The sequence below is a fragment of the Spea bombifrons genome, chromosome 2 (genome assembly GCF_027358695.1).
Source record: "Spea bombifrons isolate aSpeBom1 chromosome 2, aSpeBom1.2.pri, whole genome shotgun sequence".
NCBI lineage: Eukaryota > Metazoa > Chordata > Amphibia > Anura > Pelobatidae > Spea > Spea bombifrons.
The window spans coordinates 105,216,537-105,230,547 of record NC_071088.1 but is presented as its reverse complement, the minus strand read 5'-3'; the positions used below and the strand labels follow the sequence as shown (position 1 = coordinate 105,230,547).

At 39.0% G+C, this 14,011-nt stretch overlaps 1 protein-coding gene across 3 annotated transcripts in view; it reads right to left on the bottom strand.

The window, feature by feature from the left end:
• Positions 1-14,011, bottom strand: part of DIAPH3 (diaphanous related formin 3) — a 276,383-nt gene that overhangs the window by 210,203 nt on the left and 52,169 nt on the right. For all 3 annotated transcript variants that reach the window (XM_053455426.1, XM_053455428.1, XM_053455427.1), the window contains one exon: positions 13,013-13,117. In XM_053455426.1, the coding sequence (XP_053311401.1) occupies positions 13,013-13,117 (105 nt within the window). The remainder of the gene's footprint in view (positions 1-13,012; positions 13,118-14,011) is intronic.

The following is a 14,011-nucleotide window of genomic DNA, read 5'->3' as shown; positions in this document are numbered from 1 at the left end:
TCATATGACAGCACCCACCGAATCTACTAGCTTCTCTTATTAACTTTCCATTACTTGGATTTCACATCCATTAGTTTCCATTACTTGACTATTTTGTCCACATTGCGTATACGTCAGAAAAAAGGAGGCACTTCCAGAGAGACAGCCCGTAAATCTGCATTTATGTGATATGTGCATGCAGAGAAAGTGATATGATCACTTCTAAGAATCCTCATGCAAGAGAAAAATATTCTGCCAAGATTTAGCTATATTCCTTATTTTACAGAAATCTGATTGACCTCATGTACGCTTACATGCACAGACAATTCAGAAGCACAAAGCTAATAAAAATGTAGCCACAAACCAAAGTGATTTAAACCAAAAACAAACACGCATCAGTGCTATGCAGCATTGTCGCTATCAGATTTCTGAAAGAAAAGGTTATATTACACATTTCATCGAAGATAAACCATTTACTTATGTAATCCTCCTTCACCCAATGACAGCCTCCCCAGTTAGATCAATATAAATCCCCTAAAGTGCATTATTAACAGTGTGGGTTTGCTCTATTGGATCATAGAGTATAGCCTAAAGCTCCAGTAAAAGCAGATGTAACACAAAGCAGATATTTTTCACACGTTCATGGAATGTTTCATATCTCATCAATGAAGAACTCATTCACGGAGTAAGTGAAAATATATGACAGGCTAGGGAAAATCCTAACAAAATAGGATAAAGCCAATAGAACAAAAGCAACATGGCTTCTAGATATATCTTCTATAGAGGTACATCAAATTATTTGAATAAAATAGAGTTATATACATTATATAAGCGCAAAGGGTTCAAAGATTAAAAGGTAAAATCATTAAAATGAATAGAAAAGCTACTTAGCCACAGTAATCATTGAAAACCAACAATACATAGTTACATAGTTATATAGGCTGAAAAAAGACATGCGTCCATCAAGTTCAGAATTTCCTTTATCTGTTAATTTGTTGCTATTGATCCAAAAGAAGGCAAAAAAAAAAAAGTTTGGCTCTTTCCAATTTTGTACTAACCAGGGAAAAAATCCTTCTTGACCCCAAAATGGCAGTCAGATTTCTCCTTGGATCAATAAGCTGTTTCCCCATAATTAAAGATTATATCCCCGAATATTATGGTTTTCCAAGTATCCATCCAGTTGATGTTTAAACATCTATACAGACTCCAATAAGACTACCTCTGCAGGAAGAGAATTCCACATCCTTATTGCCCTTACTGTAAAAAAAACCCTTTCCTCTGCTTTAGACTAAATCTCCTTTCTTCCAGTCTAAACGCATGACCACGTGTCCTATGCATAGTCCTGTTTATGAACAGATTTCTACACAATGGTTTGTATTGGCCCCAAATATAGTTATATAATGCTATCACATCCCCTCTAAAAAAAAATTCTCCCCCATGCCTATGTATCAGTTGTCAGTTGTCTGTTCCATAGTCCCCCCTAAAGTATGGTGTGGAATCTTTTCAGAAAATACTAAAATTGTTAAAAGGTAATTTTTTGCTTATTTCCCACATTTAAATGTTTTAGATCATCCAACTAATTCAAAATTTAAGACAAAGGCAATATTAGTAAACACAAAATGCAGCTTTTAAATTATTTTATTTAAGGTAAAGAGTTAATTAAAACCTATATCCACCATTTGAAAGAGTAATTGCCACCCCTCAACCCAAGAACTGGCTGTGCCACCCTTGGGCCCAACAACTGCAATTAAAAGTTTGAGATGAGTCTTTTACGTTGCTGTGGAGGAATTTTTGCTCACTATTCTTGGCATAATTGTTTTAACTCAGCCACACTGAAGGGTTTTTGAGCATGAACTTCCTTTTTAAGGTCAAGCCACAGCATCTCAATCTCAAGTCAAGACTTTGAGTAGGCGGCTCCAAGACCTTCATTTTGTTTCTTTAGAGACATTCAGAGCTGGACGTGCTTGTGTTCTTTGGATCATTGCCTCGCTGCATTAACCAACTTGAGTTGAGGCGTCAAACTGATGGCCTGACCGTCTCTTTCAGAATTTTATGGTAGAGAGTAGAATATTATCCCAAAATTCTTGTGGTCATCAAGGTATGAATGGGTTGCTTTTTCTTCTTCTTCTTCCTCTCTGCATGAAATAGTCATTTAAAAGCTGCATTTTGTGGTTACTCTGGTTATCTGTGTCCAATATTATTATTAGTTGGATGAAACTATTCTTTACTATCCAATGATCGTATTATATTCCGTGCATAAATGGAAACACCAACCATCATATGCATTTTAATATAGATGATGGCTGTGTGACCTCTTTAATTTTTTTGTACATGCATGGTGGCATTCCAAAGAAACCTTCTCATATGATTCTTCCCCCGATGGAAGTATTTGACTGCCACTGGTTCACTGCTTCAAGCATCAGATCAGCTTGTTGGGGACACCATACTCTACACTTAAAGTGCACAATTAAGCAGTCAATGACATTGAGATGAAATTGTGAGTATGGAGAGGTATGGGTGGATTACTAGGAGAAAATGTAATCAGGGAGTTTTACTTTTTTCTTTATATCTGTTATTCTTTTAATAAACGTTGTATAGACTGTGCTATGCAAAACTATTAGAATAGGAATATATTACCAACTTTCCTAATAAAAGGGAAGAATTAAATTTATTGGTATGCTGAACGCAGTCTTTGATGGGGTACACAACATTGTTTGAAACATTGCAGCTACAAAGTGGCCGCTGACGGAATCCGCATTTTTGCATTCTTTTGCTACTGTTCTTCGTGCTTTCAATGTACTGCAAGTAAATAGGATACACAGAGCCTACGTTTTTCCAACGAATCATGAAATCTCTGCTTGCCAATAAACTGGCACTTACTCTTCAATAATGGGCCGCAAAAAATACTCATTGACACAATGAATTCCAGACAATTAGATCGCATTCTCATTTGTCAAAATCTTAAACTTTTATTAGCAAGAGCAATAGAAATGATTCTTAATAACTAGTTACATTCAAACAAAAAGAGCAGACCCCAAAGCCTTCAAACATTTTGCAATGGTTAGGAAAAGAAGGGGGTTTGCAACTAGCACTTTAACTCTGTAACATGTATTCTAGTAAATATTAATTCATGTAAACTATTTTTTTCAGATTTAATGAAAGCTATGCAAACAGGGAAAAGAAAAAATGTCGGTGCGCTAAGCTAGTCACAGGCTCAAATAATACACATGTATAATACGAGGCCTACCAAACAGGTGTAAGCATGCTGCAGAAACAGTGTATTGGCTGTACAATGTATACAAAAAACAATAAAGTTGGCAACAAATATATAAACATAATATAAATGAGAGGTTTTGGTTATATGAATTGGCCAAAGCATAATTAAGCTCACCCGCCACGTCAAGGCACACTCTCAATAGGGTGAGAACCTACTCTCACCTCCTACGTAGTGGACACACAAAGCAGTTTATACTGCTACCAAAACCTAATGAAAGCTATGATTGAGAAAAATATTTTGTTTTTGTTTCCCTTTATTTTCCAACCAACCCCCCATTTGCAGATCTGCCCCCAGATATGCCACTCTGCCTCATGATATGCCTTTTAACCCCCTATATGCCACTCTGCCGCCAGAAATACCTTATACCCCTATATATGCCACTCTGGTTAAAAGGCATATCATAGGACACTCTGCCTCCAGAAAAGCCTTATGCCCCCCCATTTTAATACTTGTCCCCCCCTCCACCGACTTATCAGTGCTTTTGACTCCCTGGTGTCTCCTGGGGGCAGCGGGTGGAGGCCGGCGTTAGTTCACGTGACGCCAGCAGCCGCGGGGGTTGTCGGCGTCCCTCGCACAGAGGTTCGCTGGCTGCCAGAGTAGAGAATTCCCCACCTTGCTGCCTCGTCTTATAATCGAGCAAATACAGTATGAAGGTTATAAGTATCTTATCATACCAGAAAAATATGTTTTACTTTTCCTCTTTTGCTTAGATACTTAAAAAGATACAATCCAACCAGATTATTTGGGCCAGCATCACCACCATTTTTTCCCTGCTTTACTTGGTCCTTTTCTCATGTCCATGGTAGTCTTATAACTATCCCATGTATCAGCCTTTATCACTTCTATTGGAAGTTATTCTGCTTTTTGTGACCATAGTGAAGGGATACTACTTTAGTTGACATTGTTACGTTCTCAGGCATTTAAATAACTTGGTTATTGCTACAGGAAGGCTAGGTTTCCACTTGGGTTTTTGTCCGGCGTTTTTTTCTTGATGAAAAACGCCAGGAAAAACGCCAAGAAAACTGCCACTGCATTTACCTGCGTTTTGGTGTTTTTTCTGGAGTTTTTTCTGGCGTTTTAGCCTTTCTGTGGAAATTGCTTTTTTTGACCTTAGGCAGTTTTTCCAGCCTTTACAAGTTAGAAGTTTCACCCAGCTAAAAGGGATTAGGATAAATGGCAAGTATCTGCCCTCTCCTGATGTCATTTACTTGGTAGACCCTTTTGTCTCTTTTCTGTGGTTTGTAAGGCATGCTTTATTCCGAATGTCTGCTCCTCTGGGAAGATTGGCCCCAAATGATGGTGCAAATTGTTTGCTGTTGCTTTTGGCACGCAGGATCCAGTTGATGCGTTGGGTATGTTTGTTTGTAATGGCATGTTTGTTCCAAATGGTGTAAAATTCAATATGAACCAGTCCAGGACTTTGTTTTGTGTGAAACTGTTTGTTTTCAGCCTATTTCTCGTAGGACACACAGATACTGGGTCCATCCTCTGCATTGTAACTGTGGAAAAAACGCCATAAAAAACGCCAAGACAATAAACCCACATGGCTTTTTCATGGCGTTTTTTCTCTCCCATAGACTTCTATTGGAGAAAAACGCCATGATTTCCTTGCAAAAAACGCCAGAGTGCGAACATGCTGCGATTTTGAAAAACTGCCACAGAGCCCAAAAAAGCAGAAAAACGCCAAAGAGGACTGAAAAAACGCCAAACAGAAAAACGCCAAGTGGAAATGGCATTTTGCGATTTCCTATTGAAGAACAGCTAACATCTGGCTGCAGCCGTTTTTCACTAAAAAAACGCCAGGTGGCGCTATTGGCGTTTTTATGGGCGTTTTTAGCCAAAAAAAACCAAGTGGAAATCTAGCCGAAAGCCTACAAGACTATCTGGGGGAGATTTTTTTTATTTACCTTATTTTCCCTTGGTCTCCTACACGAACACATGTAATATGAATCTGTCACTAGTCTTCATACTGTAATGAACTTACCACTGTAAAAATATATATATATTTCACAGAACACAATTATCTCTGTAAAGATGTCTGAAAAATTAAGTCTTAACCATGTGAGTTTTAGGCAAGTGAATATTATACCAAACATATTTCAATAAATATAGCATTTACAGTTGTTTTAGTAGCAAAATACCGCAAACAAATCTTTAATCTTAACAAAAGTTGTCCTATTCTCATTTTCTGAAAGACCTCTTAAACATAGGTGATCATTAAAATGCTGAGAGGTTGAAGAGCTTTGTTGCCAATGGAGCAGGGAAGCTTTTTAAAAGATGGTGTAATTAATGGGGTACCAGAAGTCTCTGTCCAGGATCATAAGGGTGCTCAGTAATCTTGTGTGGGAACGTTGGACCCTTGAGGCTCACATTGGAGGCAGCTGCCTCGATTCTCTGACTGGAGGAGGCAATCTGCAGCTGCCTTAGTCTAACTATTCAACTCCATCTACAGACAAAGCTGAAGGAAACTAGAAGACAATCACAGAGTTACATGGGTTGGTACACTACTCCCAAGCCAAAGGCTGCTAGATTAAACCATGGTACCGGGCCCATGGCTATAATTTAATATGTTTAAGAAATACTTGATCAGTTGTATTAAACATGCTAGAGTTATCATTATGCCTAGATGGGATAGAAGGTGGACAACACTTTTAACACAGTGATATGACGCCTTGTTGGCATACGTGGCATTATATAATTTTAATTCATGGTAATCCGATTGTAATTTAAGATGTTTAGAAATGTTTAAGTACAGTAAGGAACATATGGATATACATATCTTGCAGAGCTACAGTCAACTTTTACTGCACAAGACCTTCACATAGGATAAGCTTCGAGTATAAATGTCAGGGTGGTTGAGTTTCTATGCCAGTATCTTTAAAATTATTCTGTTTTTGTGAACCTGACACCAACATTATACAGAAGAATATGCACACACTGCAGCAAAATTAACAGCACCAACCTGAGTTCTCTGCCAGGACAACGTATAGAGCGATTATGAATCTGGACTTTTATTCTTGCTTATAGAGCACTGCGGCAATTTACACAAGAGCAGGGTGATATAAATAAAACTGTGCATGCAGTAACTGCCAACAATGAGAAATAACACCCTAAGATAGGAGATCCAAACTCTGCCCAATTTACAATCCAATTAACTTGTTTGGACACAATTAAAGTGAGGCAGGTTGGAAAGCGCCTCAAGAGGCAACCCCCACGTCACCATGTAAAGGGTTCTGGCTTCAGGGTTAAACTCTTATGCGTTATGAAGGGGCAACAGCTGCAAGCATGGGTAAGTTGGTTATTTACAATGAAAAGTGAAATCCAAATAATTTCATTGATTTTGCTATGCATTATGTAGGGACATTATGCATGCGTTATGTAGGCTTGGCATTGGCTCCGGTGAACGTTGCGTGCAGCATTCTGTTCAGACCCCTGTGCATTTGTGTGAAAAGTCCTCCTACTGATTTCAATAGGAACACTTTCCTGCCACTGAATGACTACTTCAAGCAGCCAATCAGGTGCAAGTGTCAGAGATTGGGGGAGGGGCAGCCTTTTCTGTGTGAGGTAACTGCCTTATTTTTGTTATTTTTGTTATTTTTCTTATTTTTCGAGTACTTAGCGTACTTTGACAAGCATTCTTCTTTACAGAGGGTGTCAGTGGCTTTAGACTGACCACACAACCCAAGTTTTCCAAATGCGTCATAAAACAACATCAAAAATTCTTGATGAAGCCCACCAATTAACAATGCATATTGGTTTTGAAAGCACTTTAATATAAATCTTAATATGAACTAGTAAACCTGTTAAACTGATAGCTACAGCAGAACAGCCCCTCCCTGGTCCCATTTTCACAGCAGGAATGTGTGCCCCCCCCAACTCTCACCCTGAATGCTCGCTGAGCCAGCGCTAGAGCTAACTGGTGTTGATTATACCACTTGGGCACAAGCAGCTGGAGACGTGCTTCAGTAAATACAATTGCAATTACTGTTAAGAAAAAGAAACGCATCTGCATAAGGCATCTAGATCTTGTATGCTAACGCTCAAATCAAGGTTATTCACTAATGCCAACAGCTATACCCTTTAAATCAAAAACAGGCAGAAGAGGTAAATCTAAGTTTGGCTGGATTTCGGTTTTCACTCTGGGCCTCTCTGCCACTAAATACACGAGGCCGGCAGTGCCATATAATGCATTGAAAACCTGCACGATCTGCTATTCACAAAGGAGCAGACAGGAGGAACAAACAACAGCCTCTGTATGGGCTGCATGCATTCACGCCCGCACGGAGACGTCTACTGCAATGATCAACGGCTGAAGGTCTGCCAGGTCCGTCAGTTAATGATGTGACAGGTGGGCTGGTGGCGGCAATTTTACATGGCTGTAAAACTGAAGGGACAATGCTACCTGTCTGTCTCGGCTTTAAGATTGTAAAGAATGTTTATTATAGTTCTGGCTGTTTTGTTTAGACTGGGTTATATTTTGTAGGCTGCCGTTAACAAAGCCAGATTTCAGTATATCAAGGTGACTTCAATATCCAAAACCAGAACAAGATGTCACTTTAGATTCATACCCTCCATAAATGTCAGTGTTATTGGATGGCTTTAAAAGGCTGTTTTTATAGGGGGTAGAAGCATGAACACTGTCAATATAGTTTTGTCTACTCCTTAAGCTAGCAAGATATTGCTTTGACTTGCCTTTTAAAGGAAGGAGATATTATTTAATTTTGTCTAATGCATAACAAAAGGAAAATGTGGCATCTGCAAAAACAATATTAACTTCGGAGAACATAACGTGCATCTATAATAAAACCTACATAAAAGATTGTTCTCTCTCCTGAGCATTCATTATCATGTTAGTGAATAGTAAGAAAAATGTCCTCCAACACACATTTTTTCTTCCTTTTTTACTGTGCAGCTGCTTCAAAACCATTTAACAAAGCTATATTCAGATGATTTTCTTGGCAAAATTTGATGGCTCCAGGTGATCTCAGCAGATCTTGCATGTCATTTTAATTTACACTGTTAGAGCAGATGTCATAACATACGGGAAGAACAGGATATTAGCCTAACTATGTAAAACATTACCTTCTTAAACGGGAAGATGTTTGTAACAAAGTGGCTCCGCTGCTATATAACCGTCATCTTGATGTATTACATTTTAAAATGACAGTACAACTTGTAAATACTTTGACGCCTAAATAACAAACACTAGCATAAGTTCTATGGCATAAGTTACAAAGATAAAACTTAAGAGGAGACAGCGTGCGTGTGCAGTATATTATATATATATATATACACACACACACACACCGTATTTGCTCGATTATAAGACGACCCTGATTATAAGACGACCCCCCAAAATCTAAATATTAATTTAGGAAAATTAGACTGAATATAAGACTACCCTATAGGAAAAAAAGTTTTACTAGTAAATATTATATTATATTTATTATTTATTATTACATGTTTTTATTTCCTTTTATTTGCCAACCTGCCCCCCCAGTTATGCACATCTGCCCCCAGGGTTGCCACTCTGACCCCAGAAATGCCTTATACCCCCTATTTGCCACTCTGCCCCATGATGTGCCTTTTAATCCCCTATATGCCAGAGTGGCATGTAGGGGGTTAAGAGGCATTTCTGGAGATATATATATATAAACTGCTAACAGTAATCACACTCCTATCAAGCCAAGGCAGCCAGTACATGCTGGAACCTGGGGATGAAAGGAGTCTGAGTACAGCCTCCCTATGCCATGCTACCACCACCACCCCCCTTACACATCCATACTAACACACACTCATTCACAAACATTTAAATACTCATTCATTCCATTAATCACACATACTCAAAAACCCTCCCCCACCCCCTTACCTGAACTGCAGATCTCTCACTCGAAGACTTCTGCAGGGGCCCGGCTGCACGAGCAACTTCTCTGGCCCCGCCCCCAGAGGAAGGAGGGGGGAGGCAGAGTTATGTGACACTCTTCTAGCTTCCTGTTCTCCTGCTGCTCGCGACCAAAGCCTGGTAAGCAGCATGGCCCCAGCGGACATTTTGAGGTCTGATTAGACGACGACCTCGATTATAAGACGAGGGGTATTTTTCAGAGCATTTGCTCTGAAAAAAACCTCGTCTTATAATCGAGCAAATACGGTATATATTACATATTTATCTATTATATATAAATAATACACATGCACATTTTATATATATATACATACACATACATATATACATACATACATATACACACACACACTCAGATCATGGTCTACATCATCTCATATGAATTAAGTACAGACTATTTGCTTTATTATACATTGTCTTACATTTGTCATTTTTATGATGAATGGAGGAGTTTCTGATGTTATTCTGCTGAATGCAACAGTTTGCCATACGAATGAAGCATTAGGCACATGATTCCTAGTAATGTCGAATGCCCGTACCCTTCCCAGAAATAATTGTTTAATGAGATAAAATTGTTTCATTTGTCATTTTTGCTGGGAACACTTAACTGTTATGTCATATAAAAGCAATCACTTAAAGGTTTGCTGCTCTGGAAACAGAAAAGTATTCTTAAAGTTTCTGTGTTGTTTTTACGTGCTAAAATCTTTAGATGAAAGACTGGAACAGATCTGATAAGGATTGTTTGCAGAAAATACTAGAAAGAATTAAAGCACATGTTCCAGCCAAACATTTAACTTAACAATTTGTGTTTATACATGCAAGGGATATGTTCCGGTACAGGAAGACACTTCATACGTGTTAATCATTTTCTGCGCATGGAACTACTGTATAATATACAATTAATGTTCCCATTTAAATCTGAGGCACACACAAACTGTTCTTCGGGGCTGTACATTTATATATAATTTCAAATTCAAATGTATTGACAGTTTTATGCACATCAGACTTAACCTTAATTGAACCACCATCTGCAGCTTATTCGGATTCTCAACGATTGGCTCAAAACTCCTCAAGTGGTTCCCTGTTGCATGGAACGGGGAAAAAAGCAATTAGCATGGAGAACAAACTGTGGCAGGTTTTCCCCCAGGACAAAAACAAGCTGGATGGCTGTACCCGCTGTTCTGTGTGCATCGACACTGCTAGGAAGCCATTGTGGTCTTAGCCAAATCCATAGAGATACGAACACAGAGGGTGATCATAGAGCGTGTATTGGAAGGGAGAATAAACCCAACACATCAGAGACATGATTACAAGATCTCTACCCTAGATATTTAAGAATTCAAAGGAATTGCTTAGAAGCAGCAAAAAAAAAAATAGATTTCTATAGGTTCTCAGGAATTTGTATTTTTGTAGTGATATTTTGCTCATGTGGCATCATCAGATTGCACTCTCCTGTAACTGTAATAAAGCTACGATTAGTGATCCAAAAAGGATCGACTGTGCTTTAAAAATTCCTATAACTCTCCAATTTCCTCAGTGTACTTCTTATAATGCATTCTAATTATTAGTGCAATTATGTGAATCTGCAGTATGCACAGGTGTAGCACAACTCATAGCAGGTATGACTAAATCTTATATACGTTGTAAATTCGATTTCTGTTTTGTCTGCAAGTCCTAGCTGTTTTTAGCTAAAGTTGCCAAAAAAAAAACCCTGCTGCTTAACATATTACCAACGCTATGTACCTCAGGTTTATGAAAAATAACTTCTGGGTTGTAGTGACCACCTACTGCTCCAAAGCAACCTTGCGGGAAGGAATTTTATTACAACGTTCCTTGGATACAAAGAGCGCTGAGGGGGTGTGAGGAGCATCTGGGTTCTGAACTCCTCTGGCTACAAACAGCTTGGATTTAAGGATCTAAAATAAAAGTGTATTAAAATTCTCACAGATGATGTCTTAAACATAAAATGTTATTCTTATCAGAGTTGCACTGGGGAAAAACACGGCAATCGAACAAAATGCAGTGGATTTTCCACGTCTGCAAGCAACCAAAAGGGAAGGTTTTAGATACACGAGGAAAACACATCATGCCACAAGGAAAAAAAGAAAGAATCAATTATGTTTATGGAGTAAGAAGTACTCCATAAAACCATATCATTTGATTCACACAGTCATGTTTCAGAGTAACTTGGTACCGATGTGTAACCTGGTAGACAACTGCGAAAGTCAACAGGGTCATGTTGTCCATAGAGCAGCCATTACAGAGGAGCACGGAGTACAGACTATTACCTGCTATGTATTTGTCATTACTACAGAGCTCGACAAATCCCAGGTCGCCATGGCGACAGAATTTTGTCCTGGCGCCTAGGTTTTGTCAGCCTCTTACATCCAGAAAAAATTGTGGATGTAAGAGGCTGAGCTACCACACGGGGGCGCTGCTGCTGCTGCTGTCTGCCCAGGAGTCAGCACAGCCACTCAGAGCCCACCCCCGAGCCTGAGATCACTCCCACGGAGTGATTCTGTAGGCTGAAAACGCGGTTGCTGCAAAACCTTCAGGGAAGGGGGTTGTGTTGACCCAACACCCCCCAGCTGCCTGATCGCTCCATGAGAGCGACAGTGCAGCGTTAACCCCTTCAATGCCGCGATCGCAGCATTTAGGGGTTAATTCCCGTTTTGCACGGGGTTCTGCTACTGGTGGTCTGGTGGTCAGCAAAAACGAGCCTCCATAAGCCCTTTGATGATTCCTGTAGGCATGGAAGCCTACAGCAGTCATCAAAGACTCCCCTCCCCGCAGTGGCTGGTCTGTAGACCAGCAATTGAGTCCCAGCTGCCAGAGGCAGCTTCAGGGACAGGGGAGAGGGTTCTTTGGTCTCCACATGAGTGTAGAGACCAGCCCCAACACCCCCCTGCTGCCTGATCGCTCCAAGAGAGCGACAGTGCAGCATTAACCCCTTCAATGCCACAATTGTGTATGACACAATCGTGGCATTCCAGGGGTTAACATTTGTTAACATCAGTCAATGTTGTGCTCCAATGGAACATCAGCATTGAAAGAGTTAAAAAAAAAACAAAAACAAATAAATAAAAAAACAGCACTGACCTGAAAGTCCAGGGTGCTTCCAGGTCAAACGCTGTGAGTTTAGTAAGCGGGCTGATGATGATCAGATCACTCCTGACCAACTGTTAGTTTAAAAAAATCCTGGCTCCTAACTTTTTTACCTGGCGCCTAGATTCACAACAAATTTGTCAAGCCCTGCATTACTATTATGGATAAAGTGGATATTGCTTATCTTCAACACAATCCTGCATCTATGGAGTGTTTAATATCTACAGCGTAACTGTTCTGATTTACAGGTTACTAGATCGCTCTCAATCGTGGACAAAAATCGAGCCTGGCCAACGAAGAATCAAAGTCTCGAATCTGATATTGCATCATGATAATAGGTGGTGTTCTGTTTAAATTTCTTATTTTCTAACGTTCGCCTCTTGTGTAGCAGAGATCGTCTTGGCCAAAATGCGTGTTGGGCGTATTTCATCTTTTTCACAGTAATATGGAGTCTTTTGTGGGAGTGTACTGAAGTAAGACACTTTAAGGGGATATTACCCACTATCTTAACAATGGATGGAAGATGTGATTTATATGAGAGATTCCCAAACTGAATTATTTCACATTCACCAACATTGGTTGTAATGTTATTTATTTGTTAGAGCAGTACTGTAGATTATATTTGTAGCCATTCAAAATAATTTTACATATCGCATATGAAAAATGAAGCTTTTAACCTGCAAACAATGTAAAGGTTAAATTGTTCTGTTTAGTCACATTTCATACAGACCATTCAAAAATATACTTACAGCCTTTGAAGCAGTGCTAATATACTGCATGACCATTTCTTTCTTGGTAGCAAAGTCTTTCTCCCTCAAAGGTGCTTTACGGTCTTCATTTAAATTCATATCTTCCTGTGGAAAAGAAAAAAATTAAATCAAAATAAACGACATGCATTATAAAATCAGAGCTTCCGTTTCATGCCATTATAGAACTGCTAGTAATCTTCCAGGGGAATGCATTCATATTCAAATATCCTTATTTGCATCTATCTGTGCTTAGATTTCCCCGCTACATGCAAACAATATTTAAGTCTCCAAAATGTGGAATTTAAAACTAAATAAAGGTCACACATTCAAGCACATCCGAAACATTACCAACACCAAACCAGCTTATTAAAAACACAACTTTTGAGATAACTTCTACCAGATTTTAGATTATACGTAATGCAAAAGCGAAGGACACCTATGTGTAAATGTCATGGGAAGGTGCTATACTGGCTGGATGATGTCTGCCACTGAACAATAACAGCAACGGAAGAAACATGGAGGGACTGGGCCAAGCATGGCAGCCTCAGGGGAGGTTCGGCAAAATGACAATGTAAAAGAGCATTACTGTAATATATTATACATAGTGCATACACATGTGTTCCTTTAATATCCTACTTACAAAGAGCTACGGTTCATATCAGACACTACTTTACACCAACAATAATAATTTTAAAAAAAAAACATACTACTGTATGCCATCTGTAGCCAATTTTGGCAATTTAAATATTTTAAAGGTCTTTGAACGTAAATGTTTATGAAATAATTTGTACCTACTAGAAAAACTGAAAAGAAAAAGAAATTGAATCCACTGAGCAGATTTCAGAAAAGGTCACTACGTGGATCATTTTGTTTTCTTTTTATTATTTTTTTCCTTTTTTTTCTCTGCTTCAGCAAAACTGAATACTGGGGATGTTTTTCAATATCCAAACAAGACACACTCATTTGACAGCTTTACCAAAATCAATACTTAATCCAAAT